The sequence below is a fragment of the Myxocyprinus asiaticus genome, chromosome 24 (genome assembly GCF_019703515.2).
Source record: "Myxocyprinus asiaticus isolate MX2 ecotype Aquarium Trade chromosome 24, UBuf_Myxa_2, whole genome shotgun sequence".
NCBI lineage: Eukaryota > Metazoa > Chordata > Actinopteri > Cypriniformes > Catostomidae > Myxocyprinus > Myxocyprinus asiaticus.
Genome location: NC_059367.1, coordinates 27,649,003 through 27,664,386, shown reverse-complemented (window position 1 = coordinate 27,664,386; position 15,384 = coordinate 27,649,003). Strand labels below are relative to the sequence as shown.

General features: G+C 41.0%; 1 protein-coding gene across 1 annotated transcript in view; it reads left to right on the top strand.

Annotated features, from left to right (window-relative positions):
• The first annotated feature begins 644 nt into the window (after positions 1-644).
• LOC127415332 (multivesicular body subunit 12B-like) overlaps positions 645-15,384 on the top strand; it is an 87,446-nt gene continuing 72,706 nt past the window's right edge. Inside the window, exons 1-4 of the mRNA XM_051654065.1 lie at positions 645-718; positions 2,965-3,080; positions 10,629-10,736; positions 15,213-15,309. Of these exons, the coding sequence (XP_051510025.1) occupies positions 2,970-3,080; positions 10,629-10,736; positions 15,213-15,309 (316 nt within the window). The 5' untranslated portion in view covers positions 645-718; positions 2,965-2,969. The remainder of the gene's footprint in view (positions 719-2,964; positions 3,081-10,628; positions 10,737-15,212; positions 15,310-15,384) is intronic.

The following is a 15,384-nucleotide window of genomic DNA, read 5'->3' as shown; positions in this document are numbered from 1 at the left end:
CATGTTATGCTTGACAACATGTGACTAACATCACAAAATAAAGGAAAACGGAAGAGTCACGCACTTCAAATAACACCAACACGTTTTGCTGAATGGCTGATGTCATCTCCTGTGCCTAACCTCATTTCATCACAGAGATCTTGAATTAAAGGTCACAATATCATGACATCACAGGGGACGATAAGTCATGGGACACACAAACTAAATTGCCACAAATGAAAACATGTAAGTGGAAGAATTTAATTCTAAACACTTAATTGTATGAAAAAATAAAGTACAATAATAATAAAATAAAAAGCACTTGTTTTTTCAGATCTTTGATGTACAGCTCTGGAGACATGAGTCAATGACAGAAGTGCAATACATTTAAATGATTTCAATTATTTACAATTTGACTGTTAGGCCCACAGGCAGTGTATAATATTATGAATGGCAAACTCTATACCATAGCTTACTGGGCTCTTAAAATGCACCTAACTGTAGGAATATCCTTTTTAAATACTCGATATACAATTCATGTTTATCTGACATTTTTCATACATAAAATATATAATACAACAGGTGTCACTCTTGATCCAACATGAGCTCTAGAGAGGACCTAGTCAATAATTTGTCACATCGATAATACGTTACTAATTGCGGAAGTGGAAAGTACATTGCAAGGCTGAGGAAGAAACCCCAGTGTTTTCACGCACCTGCAGTACTTTGGTTCCCTCAGGTAAGTAAGAATGTAGACTTAAAATAATGCTGAAATGACCGGCCATTCTGCTTAATCTACCGCGATGGCGTTCTTGTTTATATTCGCGTAAAAGTCGCGTTGTGACTATGATGGTGTATGTGTGTCCAACTGTTGTTTTAACAACTAGACTTATTTTTAAACCATACATAACTCATATTTCCTAGACTGACTCGATTTAGGTGATTGCTGCTGTTAAAAAGTGTGCTTAATAATTGCAACTGTACTAAATGCACTGTAAAATGTGAATATAGGCAGTTAGTACCATAAGGAGCTATTTCTAGTCTCTTAAAATTATTTTAATTGGTGTAAATGTAATGTAGCTTATTCAGGCATAGTCACATTGAGTAGTGTATTTGACTTGAATAACAGTAAATTTAGATTTGCCACATGAAGTAAATGATTTAGGTTTTGAAAAAAAAAAAATGTAATTATTGATATCTATATAACCTATGTTTTCATCAATCGTCACATTAATGTGTTCATTAGTGACCATACTTTCACTAATAGAAGTGAACCTGGATTCCCTTCATTCTGTTTGATGCAGTAAAGACACTTTAAGATGAGTGTGCATCATTAGTGCCACAGAAAGTCGCCCCCAGTCTGGACAGGACAGCCTGGCCTCCATTTTGTCAATTAAAGTTGCTTTACAATCACAGTTAGGACAAGGCTGCATTGATTATTGTACAAATTAACACAAGAAAGAAATCATTCTCCCTCCAAAAGCTAATTTGCCAATCTTGATTCCCCTTAATAAGTCTCTCCGACTGCCTTTGTATCCACAGAACCTCGGCTGCCTCAGTAAATCCTGTAGATTTAATAACTATAATTGCAATAAATTCAGTAAACATTTAGATTGAATGCAATAATTGTGTCATTTACTCCAGTAGGTTGCTTTAAACGTAATTTAATAAAAGGGCAAAGGACCCTCCACATAGGCTAGTCACTAATCCGTGGTGAGCCATGCATACACATTAGGCTGAAGCATCTCCGGACGCAAATAGACAACGATTGATCTTGATTTCCTTGAAAATATTTGATCGTCATGGCTCATTGTTTAGATAGACTTCACTTGGTGGAGCCTAATTATGTTTGTATTGCTACTCCATCTCAGGTCATTTATGTTAGGGTCCAATGAGACGTAGGCCTATTATCATTCAAAGCCTTAAAGGTGTTCCACAACAATTATGTCTAATTAATTTGTCTTAATGTCTTCCTTAAGCCTTTTAGATAAATATCCTAATGAGTTTTGTGTAGCTAATAGAAATGATTTAGCAATGCACAAATTATTTAAAAATAATAATAATAAAATCTGGAATGTCTGCGAGACAGTACAGAAAAAAAGGGAAGAGACTGTAGCTATTGCTGGCACTATCTCATTTCCAGTGATTTGCTGGTGGCATTTATGTAGTGAAAAGTTTACTCCCACTCTTTAACGCAAGAATGAAGAGCCCTCATTTTTATATACAAGCACCGCTAAAACCATTTCATCTGTAACAGTTCAGAACATAACGCCAGCCCATTCCATATATCTGGAGCTCATTACAGAGGAAAAAATGTTTGCTGTAATTAATTATCCTGCTAATTGGGCCCTCCGCAGTATTATTGTGTGTCTGTGCTGCTTATTTAGTGTACAAACGAGACCTGCCGCATGATTGTTTCTCCTGGTTAAGGAGGCTCCTACGCCTGGCTATTAGCACAGTGACAATGCTATCACTCAGCTTGCTGACACTGGTAGTGAAGTCCAGCTTTGTTAAAAAGCTTTCATCAGAGATTTGCTTCACAATTGAGTTATTCTTGTTCTCCATTTGATTGCACCTGTGAATATGAGTGTGGGTTTGTACTTTTGTGTCTTTATCTTCCAAGCCTATTTTGATACTGCAGTGCATGTGTACTCTTCCAAAGCAACTGTACAGTGATTACCATCTAGTTACGTCAAGCAGAGATGCAACGGCCTGGAAATACTTAGAGAGTCTTAATATATATTTATAGCCTTTTTTTTTTTTTTTTTTTTTTTTTTTTTAAATATGACAATAAAATTAGAGACTCAATTTACACCTTGTTAACAGCTCTGAAGTATGTTGCATTTCCTTTATTTATTTTAGTCTTTATTTATGCCCAGCACTTTCTGTTAATGGGATGTGTGAGGTGTTCTCTTTTAATGTAAAAATAAATCATTTTTAACGTAAGGAGTGTGTGTGTGCGATTTAAACTTTTCTCTCTCACAGTAAGGATGCCAGATCTTCAGGATATCTACGATGCTTTATCAGAGCTGCAGCCTGAAGCCATCTCTGATATTGGTTTGCTGGCATCCAAGAAAGAACCTCCAGTAGACTACAATGTTGTGAGTGTGCAGTTGCCAAATATATGTGTGATTTGGACTTCATAGTCTACTAATGAGAATATAATAAGCTGCAGTAACTTTTAAAAAGGAAACAGTTAGTTCACCCAGAAATGCAAATTCTGTTATTATTTACTTATCCTCATGTCGTTTCATACCTGTATAACTTTCTTTCTTCCTTGAAACACAAAAGGAGAAATGTTGAAAAAGTGTACTACTGGTCGTTCTTTTCCATGGTCGTTCTTTTCCAATAACAATGAATGGGGACTGAGGCTTTGAAGCTTCTAACAGGTTGTGAAAGCACCTTTAAAGTATCATAAAATTGGTCTATATGAGTTATGTGCTATATTCCAAGTCTTCTAAATCCAAACAATAGCTTTGAATGAGGATCATGCTGAAATTTAAGTCATTGTTCACTGAAAATCTTGACACCTGCCTATAGCCTACTTGGCTTGTTCATAAGAGTTTGTTATAGAAGTAGTGATTTCTGGTTTGTGAATGAATCATTCTTTTGAGTCTGATAATTTCAGTGATTCAGTTGATCCTGTTTAATAATAAAAATAAAACAAACAGTCTGAATGAGTCAAGAATCGGACTGATTCAGTTCTGGATTTCAATTCACTGACTCAGGGTGCTTTCACACTAGCACATTTGGTGCGCACCCAGGTCCGGGTGGCATCAAAGTTCGGTTTGTTTGGATGATGCAAACACTGTTTTTCGAACTCCTCTTGAGGTGGTCTGGGGTACGGTTCATGTGAACTCTGGTACGGTACGCTACTGATATGAACGCAGTCGCACCAAATCACGGAAATGAACTGCTCCCGATCGCAATTCTTCACATCAATTCAACATTCTTCACATCTCTTGCAATGCATCCACGGGCTTGCGGCAGACAAACAGTAATATGCATCACATCATTGCGCATTCAGTGTATCCGTGGGAGACAAACACAAGTGTCGTTCGGTGCATATAAAGTTTTGGTGGTAAATCCAAAGAGACAAACTTTAATACTTCACTTAACACAGTGAAGCTGATGTCTTCTTGAGTTGTTACCTAGTTACAGTTAAAAAACAGCTGCCACTTGTACTCACGATGATGTTATCGGACCGGGGTTCGGACCCAAATACTCTGATGAGACCAGATGGGGAGGGGGAGGGGGGAGTAAATAAACTCGGGTTCGGTCCAAGCAATCGAACCAAGTGAGATAGCACCCTCAGTGATCCAGTGGCAGAGGTTAACAGCTAACATGGAGGGGAGGATTATCAGTGAATAACAACTTAAATTTCAGTCTTCTCCCACACAAATCTACTCTATGACCTCAGAAGACTTGAAATGTAGCGCATAATGTCATAATGACCACATTTACGTTTTACTATCATCTTTGAAGCTTGAAAAAGCCTTAGTTCCCATGGGGACTTATTGGAAATGAGTAACGAATACAACAGAAGATATAAAGTAATACAGGTTTGGAATGACATGAAGGTGAGTAAATGATGACAGAATTTTCATTTTTGGATGAACTACACCTTTGACAGATTTACGACAGTTTTACTCAAAACTTCAAAAATGTTTTATTCACTTCCATGCCATCTTGGTGAATGCAGAAACATGACTTATTTATAAGGTTTACTTTGATGATAACTATGGCTCTTCCTCTGGCCGCCTCAGTGCTGTGAATCCTTTGGCCTACCATAAGAATACAGTTTAACAAATCTTTCAGATGAGGCCTCCAACAAAGCTTAGCACCAGAGTGCCATGTTTGTTTAGGACTCAGATGGTACTGACACAAGGGTGGCTGGTTCTCCTGTGCTTCTGCAACTCTCAGAAATCCCAGAGCACTCAGTGGGGAAACTAGGACAACAGGATCAATGGCCTCTAGGAAAATGTTGTGTGTGTGTGTGTGTTTACAGGGGTGTGTTTGTGCATGTGGGTGTGCCTCAGAAAGACTGAGAAAAGAACCAGGGCGGAAAGAGAGAGGGGAGGTTTTGTGAATAAAACAAAGCAAACACTGTATAAAAAAAGAAAAAAATCCTGCACTAGGCTTCCTTCCTTTTTCTCCCTCCTCAAATTCTTTCTCCCTCACTTCCCACCCCTCCCCACAAGTCCCCAACTGTTGCTGTCTCCGGCGGGTTGTTTGTGGGTTGGCACAGTGCTTGGGTTCTGCCCAGTGGCACTGAGGATCCGGTGTGCACCACATGGCATCAGCGTGCTCTCAGAGGCCCTGTTCCGCTTGGCCTTTCCCTCAGTCACGTGCAGCAGGATGCAACTGTTTCACTTTGTTTACACAAATAAACATGTTTATTTATTAACCATCTTTACCCAACTAAATATAAACAACAACAGAAAGATTTTTTAATGTGTTTTAGTAGCTAGTTTTAGCAAGAGTTTGTAACCAGGGTTCCCGCGGATAAAATGTCTTAAATTCAGTTTTCCAAAATTTAAGGTCATTGTAACGAACTTCACAGCAGAAGGGAAGGAGAACACAGGAAAGCGGGTTTTTCCAGGCTCAGGTGAGACTTTTAATCGGCCACTTTGTGTTTTACAACTTCACAAATTCACAGGCACGTAGTCACTTAAACACATCAGCTTCACAGGCACATAGTTACTTAAACACATCAACTTCACACACACAACAGATTAAACGCAACAGCTTCAGGAACACCGTGGCTTTCCTTGTGCCAGACTCTCTCTCTCCTCTGCTGTTGGTGTGGCTGCTTATATGCCGCTCTCCCCATGCTCACTGGAATTAGAAACAGGTGTTTAACATAATCTAGCTCAGGTGCAAGTGCCCTTACCGCTTTCTCTCTCTCCGGATGGACGATTGACCACGCCCCCGCTGCCACATATCCCCACCGCCCGACTCAGGCCGGGGAGACATCCGGTCTGTCTACCACCCCCCCAGTTTTTGGAAAGGAAGTCAGCGACAGCCATCTGCGTGATCCGAGCAGAGGGTGAAGGCCCGCCCCAACAGGTAGTACCGGAGAGTGAGGATTGATGGCGAGACACTCCTTTTCTACGGTGCTGTACTTAGTCTCCCTCAGCAAGAGCTTGCGGCTAATGTGCAGCACCGGACGCTCCTCCCCCCTTCACCACCTGCAAGAGTATGGCCCCCAGCCCTCTGTCTGAAGCGTCCGTCTGCAAGACAAAAGGGAGAGAGAAATCGGCCCCCCTGCAAAGTGCAGCTTTAACCTGTGTGAATGCCTGTTGACACTGCTCTGTCCACTGGACCGGGTCTGGAGCTCCCTTTTTAGTGAGATCAGTCAGCGTTTGGTGACATCTGAATAATTAGGAACGAATCTCCTATAATAGCAAGCCAGCCCCAGGAACTGTCTCACCCCCTTTTTGGTCTTGGGCCTCAGGCAGGTTACAATCGCCGCAGTCTTGTCAATTTGGGGACGCACCTGCCCGTGGCCCAAGTGGAACCCCAGATACCGTACCTCCACCTGCCCAATCGTGCACTTCTTGGGGTTTGTTTTGAGTCCCGCTCGTCGCAGCGATCTCAGAACCACCCTCAGATGCTGCATGTGCCAAATGCGGTCTGAGGATTTGGTCCATGAGATGCTGAAATGTAGCCGGGGCCCCAAACAAACCGAACGGAAGCGTCACAAATTGGTGTAATCCAAACGGTGTGGAGAAGGCTGTTTTATCACGGGAAATTGGTGTCAGGAGGATCTGCCAATAACACTTTGTCAAATCCAGTGTTGAATAAAATTGAGCAGTGGCCAACCGATCGAGCAACTCATCAACGCAAGGCATTGGGTGTGTGTCAAATTTAGACACCGCATTGACTTTTCTATAATCCACAATGAACCGTACAGACCCGTCACTCTTAGGAATTAGAACAACCGGGCTGGGATTACCTCACAGCAGAAGGGAAGGAGAACACAGGGAAGCAGGTTTTTCCAGGCTCAGGTAAGACCACTTGGCCACTTCAGTGTTTTACAACTTCACAAACTCATCAGCTTCACAGGCACATAGTCACTTAAACACATCAGCTTCACACACACAACAGATTAAACGCAACAGCTTCAGGAACACCGTGGCCTTCCTTGTGCCAGACTCTCTCTCCTCTGCTGGTGGCGTGGCTGCTTATATGCCGCTCTCCCCATGCTCACTGGAATTAGAAACAGGTGTTAAACATAATCTAGCTCAGGTGCAAGCGCCCTTACCGCGTTCTCTCTCTGAACGGACGCTTGACCACGCCCCCACAGTCATAAAAAGTCTTAAATATCTTAAACAATACAACAAAAGTCTTAATTATGTTTTAAAGAGGTCTTAAATTTTGGGGTGGAAAGACAGGAATTGTGATATGACCTAATGTGATTATCAAACGTCAAAAGAATATGATTTAATTAAATAAATGCATGCGCTGCGTCCTTTTCTCCAAGCACGCGGGGGCTGCAGAGTGGTTCACAATCATTAGGACATATCGGAAATTTATGACAAACTATCACTAAAGATCAACTGTTGTTGATGATATAATGTTGATGAAATATGACAATGTTAATTGTTCATATTGTAATACATTGTAGATTATTTTTGGAGTGCACAACTTATATCCCTTATTTGTTTGAAACAGCAGCTGGAAGCAGTGAAGCACAAACATTTCAAAATAAGAGTCCCCGGTGTATTTTAAGTTAATGTGCCTTTAAAGTTACCCCCCCCCACACACACACCATAAAGTGCATCTGGAATTTAATTAAATTTGGACTCTTGTAGCCTCTGTCTGGCCTTCCCCATCACAGGAAGGAAAGACTAAGAAAATGTAATATAGGCTAGCAATTTTAAAAATGTTACTATTGGCAGATTGTTTGCCTTTCTTTCAACATATTTTCAGATCAGCAAAATCCAATATTGTCCGACATATCGAATATTGTATTTATTTATATAATGGTACATAAACACATTTTAATGTGATATATGTGGAAAACATGCCTTGAGTATTTTAAACTTGCATATATATTACCCTGCTTTACCGATAAGCAATGTTAAGGCCATGTTGAATATGTGCCCCTGCCTGTTTAAGTAAGAGTCAGTGATACAGGATTTATTTTGAGATTGTGTTGGTTTGTTTTGGTATGGGGATACGGTATTAATTGTATTTGTTCAGGTCTTGAAAAAGTCTTAAAAAGTCTTACATTTCATTTTAAAAACTCTGCAGTAAACCTAGTAACTTTGACTATTATGATTATTCAACAATTGATTATCAGCAGATTTTATCAGATCGTCTGTCCAGCTGAATGCAACTATTTCACTTTATTTGCAAAAACAAATGTGTTCATTTAATAACAACCTTTATACAACTAAATATAAATGGCAATACAAATATTAGTTTTTATTTTTTACTAGCTATTTTTTATGAATGTTGATGATAGTTGGTCCCACTTTATATTAGGTGTCTTTAACAAATATGAAATAACATTAAAATACATACAATATAGTGTACTTACTGTGTAACTACATGTTCAGCAAAATTCTCACAAAATGTCACATTTGCTGCTACTGAGGTTGAGGTATGTGTAGGTTTAAGGTTTAGATTAGGGTTAGGTTTAGGATTAGGGATAGGGACTAGGATTAGGGGTAGGGGTAGGGGTTGGATAGGGTTAGGGTTAGCTTTAGGGTTAGGGGTAAAGTTAACAGTGTAACTACATATGCATTTAAATGAAGGTACTTTAAATGCCAGTACCATGCAACAACATGTAGGTACATAATAAGTACATTGTCACAAATGCTTAAAATACATAGTAGTTAAAGATGCCAAATCTAAAATGGGTCTGGGTAGTTTGTAACAGGATGTAACTGCTTCACATTGTTTGCACAAACCTTTACACAACTTGTTTGGTTATGCTTTTAGTAGGCAGTTACAGTAAGAGTTTCAAATATAGACTATTTTAGACTGATTAACAACAGCCTCTAAACATAATACTCATCTATTCAGTTGCAGAAAGCAAACCAGAATAGACAGACTTATTTTTAATCATCCCTTGATTAAGTATGAAACTTTTTGGAGAAGGAGAAGTTTTTCTCCACCCCTCTCGGTCTGCCAGTCCCAGTGCTCTGCAACTGTTTCCACATTCAGGGTGTGTTGCCCGCCCCGGCTGTGCGGTGGCATACTGACTCCTTTGGTGCTTGGTTCCTCCCTGTGTGACTTTGGGCTTCAAAGCTCCGGCTCTTTGTTTACGTTGACAGGAGGAGCGGGGCACTGACCTGGAAAAAGTGGCCAGGATGGGTTGTCTTGTAAAGGGAGGAGGGAGATGGGGAGGAGGGGAGGATATGGGGGTTGATGTACTGTATAGACTGCTCTTGAGAGTGTTCGCCTTAGCTAGTGACTGCTGAGGGTGTAGCTCTACCTTGCACGTGCTGTATCCATCCTCCTCTTTGTTAGTTTCCCTGTCAAGTCTTTGCAAGAGTTCTCTGCCATTGTCTTTACTAGGGAATTGGATGGCCATGACTAGATGGAAGTGACAGCAATGATCGATCATAAAACGCATTGTATGACTTTTTGAAACTTCAAAACATTTCACACCGAAATAAACACAAAAATGAAAAAAGGGACTCATTTTTAATTTTAAGATTGGTTGTGGTGTCATTTTAAGGTGGTCCGATTCGTCAGATAGCAATTCAACAGCACTCACCACTCTGGAGAGAATCAGGGGGCGTTCACGCAGGGTGTGTTCTTCCGTTCAAAAACAGGCTTAAAAGGATAGTTCACCCAAATAATTAAAAGTCTGTCATCATTTACTATCCCTCATGTTGTTCCAAACCTGTAAGACTTTCTATTGTGGAGCATAAAAGTGGATGTTTAGCAGAGTGTTATCCTCAGATACCACTTACATTTATTTTAGTATATGGGGAAAAAAAGATGCAATGAAAGTGAATAGTGACTGAGATTGAACATTCTGCCTAACATCTCCTTTTGTGTTCCATGAAAGAAAGAAGGAAAGAAAGAATGAAAGAAAGTCTTGGAACAACCTGAAGGTGAGTAAATTATGATTTTTTAGTGAATTTAATTTTTTGGGTGAACTGTCCCTTTAATTAAGCACAGCTGAATAATACAGAATGCAGTGTTTTTTTTTTTTGTTTTTTTTTAAGTTAAACGTAAATTCAATGTCTTTTTTACTCAATTAAAAATACTTAGTTATAACTCTGTTATATATCTGTTGAGTACTCGTGTAGACAAAAAGACCAAAATGCCCATTGCTAGTTTTTACTGTATTTCAGAATAGCAGCTGTTTGATTTGCTATCACAATCTCTGCAGAGCACAATGAAGTCTCATTTAGCTTGTTCAAGGCCTTCTTTATGAATTCTTTTCTGATCCTTGTTGTCCTCTGGGAGTGGTGGTATTTTTACCCTTTTTCGGAGGCTGAGGATCCTTCTCCACTTGTGTTGAGCTCTAATGAGATGGAGTGAGAGCTCAAGCAAGCCTTAACTAAGCCAAGTATGCATAGAATGATGCAAAAATAGGAAACGCACATGCCGTCCATACATTAACTTGATCTCACCTCAGTGCACATTCTCCTTTCAGTGTATTTTTTTTTCTTTTCACGTAGGTTGCACAAACAACAGATGGCTTTGACGCCAACCTGTGGAAGGACAGCATATTCAAATCCAAGGTCACACGGTATCTCTGCTTCACCCGAGCCTCCTCCAACAAAAATGTAAGTGCAAATGTGCAAGTTTAACACTCACTGCAAGTTTTTCTCAAATTTCTTCACACACTGTCACAGACTTCGTTTGCCCCGGATGCTTCAGTCCGTTCCTCATAAACGTTCTGCTCAGATCTTTGATCACAACCTTCTTCAAAATATGTTCCGTCCTTTAAAGTGCAGTATATAAACCGAATGCAGATTCTACTTTACCATGGTTTGAGAATTTTTTCTCACTTGATGTATGAAGTTCCAGAATGAACATTTGAAAATTTGTTTATGATCTCCGGATCTCCCAAAGGAGTTCGGTGTATGATTATTCATAAATGCAACTCTCCAAGTTCACAGTTTACAATTTTATTTTGCTCAATTAACCTGGTCCCTGTAGACAATTTGGATACCTCCCAGCCATTCATCAAAAGATGGTGAAAACATCCAAAAAATGTCAGCCTTTTATTATGGGGATTCTTGCTTATGAAATTTGACACATCAAACACCTACCCCAATATGGTTTATAAAGAAGCACCTATTTTAAAAGTGACTGAGGATTCCTCTGTGAATTGAAGCTATTTAAACATTTACCTCCTGTTCGGCTGAGTTAAATTGAGAATGAGTGCCTTTTTATGTGCAGGTATCTCGAAAGAGAAACTACAGGCAGCCCTGTCATACTGTTCAGGTTATTGGTCTTCATTTTAAGTGAACGATGCAAAGCCTGAGCTGCCCTATCTTTTATGTTCTTCATCCATTTGCTTATTTGTTGCTTTAGCTTACATGGTGAATGTCTTTATATAAATTCTTATGTTCCTGTTCTCCACATAAAATTAAAATCATTATGTATTTATTGAGCCTTACCTTGTGTTAATAACTGGGTCTTGCCTACTGATAAGTTGTCAGTGGTGTTTGTGAGCGTGGCAAAAATAGATTGGCTAAAAAGCCTGTTGTGGTGGGTCATTGTTATGCAGCTTTACATCTCAACTGTGCATCTGCTTATCCTTTTACACTCACAGTTAAAGACAAAATAGCAAAATATTGCACACTACCATAGCTTGCAAAACATGGTCAAAAATGTCTTTGTGACATTTCAGTCTCACAACCTTCATCATGCTTCCATTCCAACATGGAAGCCTGATGAAGGTCGTGTGACCGAAACTTCCTGTCTTTATAAGAGCTCTTGTCTTAGGCACCTACCTTTAACTTTTCAGTTATGTGAGGTTCATTGATTTATTGTATACTCACAGTTGAAACAAAATGTCCCGCCAATATTCAGAACAGTGGGCGATGCAATAAGTGTTGATGGAGGTTTTATGCAACATTCAAGTGACAACCTCACTATCATAAGACACGTACAGTATGTATGCGTACATGTTAAAGACCACTCCTGTCACATGGTATATCATTAATCTATCACATTAAACTTTGGTCTCAAGGTTAAAAAAAAATATTTTGTCTCTCTCCAGGAAGAATGTGTTGCTTTGAGCAATAATGTCACACAAGCTTACTGATACATTTTGTTGGACAACACAGAAATACATTGTCCATATTTATCTTTAATTACCATAACCAGATTTAGTTAGTAATTTCCTAATGAGAAAAACACTCTGTTTGGTGATTCTTAATACTCTGTTTGGTGTTTCTCAATATGTGTTGAATTGCATTTGTTATCACTGCAGTGGTTATCACTGCAGTGCACTCTGTACTGGTTATTATCAGGTTTAAAGATGACGTTGTAATCCACTGTGGCTGGTTTGCCCTAGCCAATCCCAGGCTGTTGATCAAGTTCAATCAAAGCTGCAGTTTTAGTATGTACCACATCAGTCCCCTTTGCCACCTCTCCAGCATGGAGTCTTAAACATGTGTCTGCACTGTTTTGAAGTCCCTGACGCTAATAAAACATGGCAGCGCCATCAACAAAGGCTATTTTGTCTGTCAGTCAAAGTGGCCCCCACTGTAATTGTCTAAGACAAAAACAGATTCTGCAGAATTAGCCAGTGAATTATGTGTGGGAAGTAAACAGTTTGTGATTTATCATACTCAGGGTTGGAGGTAGATGGCCCTTTGTCAGGTCCTGATGAGAAAAATCTCTCCCACGTCTTTTATATATATAAAAAAAAGTGTTAAAAAAATAGACCTCATGCATAGTAATAGCCTTCATCCGTATTTGTACCCTCAAGTCACAATAAAAAACTAATGTATGAATAAAAATGGTGTGTAATGGTAATAACCAACGGGCAACAGTAGCAACGGCATCCAGAATGTCGGACTCATCACGTCACGCTACGCCACGCTAGCTGCACTCTTTCAGGGGTTTTAACGGATTATTGCTATTTATTATTGCGAAAAATGGAACCATAATGAGCACAGGCATGAAAGGCTGAGGGAAAAAGTCATGCTTGAAAATGTCAACTAAACAGCTCCTGATTGTTTTCAAGTACTCCCTGTTCTGAATTGCACAAGCAATTTGGCCTGCCACTGACTGGCCCGAGCACAAGGCTGCCATGTATAAAGATGATGGCTAGTGCACAGGTGCTTGCATGCCTAAAAGAGGGCAGTGATTCAACAAATATGTGTGCGTGAGTGTCTTCAAAATAATACAGCAGGCTTTTCATACCTTCAGACAAAAGCAGCTTAAACCAGCCTAAACTGGTCAGACTGTTCTGTTTGCTGGTTTTAGAGGGGTATTGAGGACTTTTGCCCATGGAAGACCAGCTAGAACAGTTCAAGACTAGCCTGACCAGACAGGAGACCAGCTAGCCCAGTTGAAGACCAGCTTGGCCAGGCTGGGAAACCAACTAGAGCAGCAGAGAACCAGCTTGACCAGACAGGAGACCAGCTGAAACCAGGTTGAGCAGACTTGGACTGCTTAAGACCAGGCTGGGAGACCAGCTAGATCAGCTGAAGACCAGCCTGACCAGACAGGAGACCAGCTGGACCTGCTGAACACCATTTTGGCCAGGCTGGGAGACCAGCTAGAACAGAGTTGTAGACCAGCTTGGCCAGGCTGGGAGACCAACTAGAGCAGCTGAAAACCAGGTTGGCCAGATGTGGAGACGTGCTAGACTTGCTTAAGACATGACTGGGAGACCAGCTAGTCCAGCTGAACTCCAGCTTGACCAGGCTGGGAGACCAACTAGAGCAGCTGAGAACCAGCTTGACCAGAAAGGAGACCAGCTGAAACCAGGTTGAGCAGACTTGGACTGCTTAAGACCAGGCTGGGAGACCAGCTAGATCAGCTGAAGACCAGCCTGACCAGACAGGAGACCAGCTGGACCTGCTGAACACCAGCTTGGCCAGGCTGGGAGACCAGCTAGAGCAGCTGAAGACCAGGTTGGCCAGACTTGGAGATGTGCTAGTCCTACTTAAGACCAGACTGGGAGACCAGATAGACCATCTGAACACCAGCTTGGCCAGGCTGGGAGACCAGCTAGAGCAGCTGAGAACCAGCCTGACCAGACAGGAGACTGGCTAGACCAGCTGAAATCCAAGTTGGCCAGATTGGAGACATACTAAGCCTGCTTAAGACCAGGCTGGGAGACCAGCTTGGCCAGACTGGGAGACCAGCTAGAGCAGCTGAAGACCAGCATGGCCAGACTGGGAGACAAGCTAGAGCAGCTAAAGACCAGCCTAACCAGACAGGAGACCAGCTGAAGACCAGCTTGGTCAGAATGGGAGACCATCTTGATCAGCTGAAAACCAGTTTGGCCAGGCTGGCAGACCAACTTGATAAGCTGAAAACCAGGTTGGCCAGACTTGGAGACTTGCTAGACATGCTTAAGACCCGACTGAGAGATCAGCTGGAGCAGCTGAAGACCAGCTTGGCCAGGCTGGGAGACCAGCCAGAGCAGCTGAATACCATGTTGATCAGACTTGGAGATGTGTTAGAAGTGCTTAAGACCCAACTCGGCGACCAGATAGACTGAAGACCAGCTTAGCCAGGCTGTGAGACCAGCTAGAACAACTGAGAACCAATTTGACCAGACTGGAGACCAGCTAGACCATCTGAAAACCAGGTTAGCCAGACTTGAAGACATGGTAGACCTGCTTAAGACCAGGCTGGAAGACCAGCTAGACCAGCTTGGCCAGACTGGGAGATCAGCTAGAGCAGCTGAAGACCAGCTTGGACAGACTGGGAAACCTGCTAAAGCAGTTAAAAACAAGCTTAGCCATGCTGGGAGACCAGCTATAGAATATTTGGCCTGACTGGGAGAGCAGCTAGACCAGCTGAAAAACAGCTTGGTCAGATTGGGAGACCAGCTAGACCAGCTTAAACCAGCAAAGCATCTTAGGCTGTTTTAAGCTGTTTTTTTTTATTTTTTTTTAGTATGTGCAAATCAAACATAATTGACAATAGCTATGAAAAATAAATTCGATTTAAATGTAATGCTCGGTACCAGGCATAATTTTAGCCCAGCAAAACTTTATTGAACAGGCTCATTGTTACCATTGTTTAAACACTTTTATTCATTATTATATCACTTAATTTTGTGGCAGAAGCAACTATGCAATGTAGCAGTGGATATGAAGTTGATTGACTTGAAGGGCTGTTTGCCAGAGGGCTTCACTCCAATCCAAGACACCATGGATACCCGTAAGCTCAGTTTCCTCTAAAATAGTATTTTTGCCCTCTTTCTTTCATCCTGTCCCTTGCCTCTCCCTCTCTCTC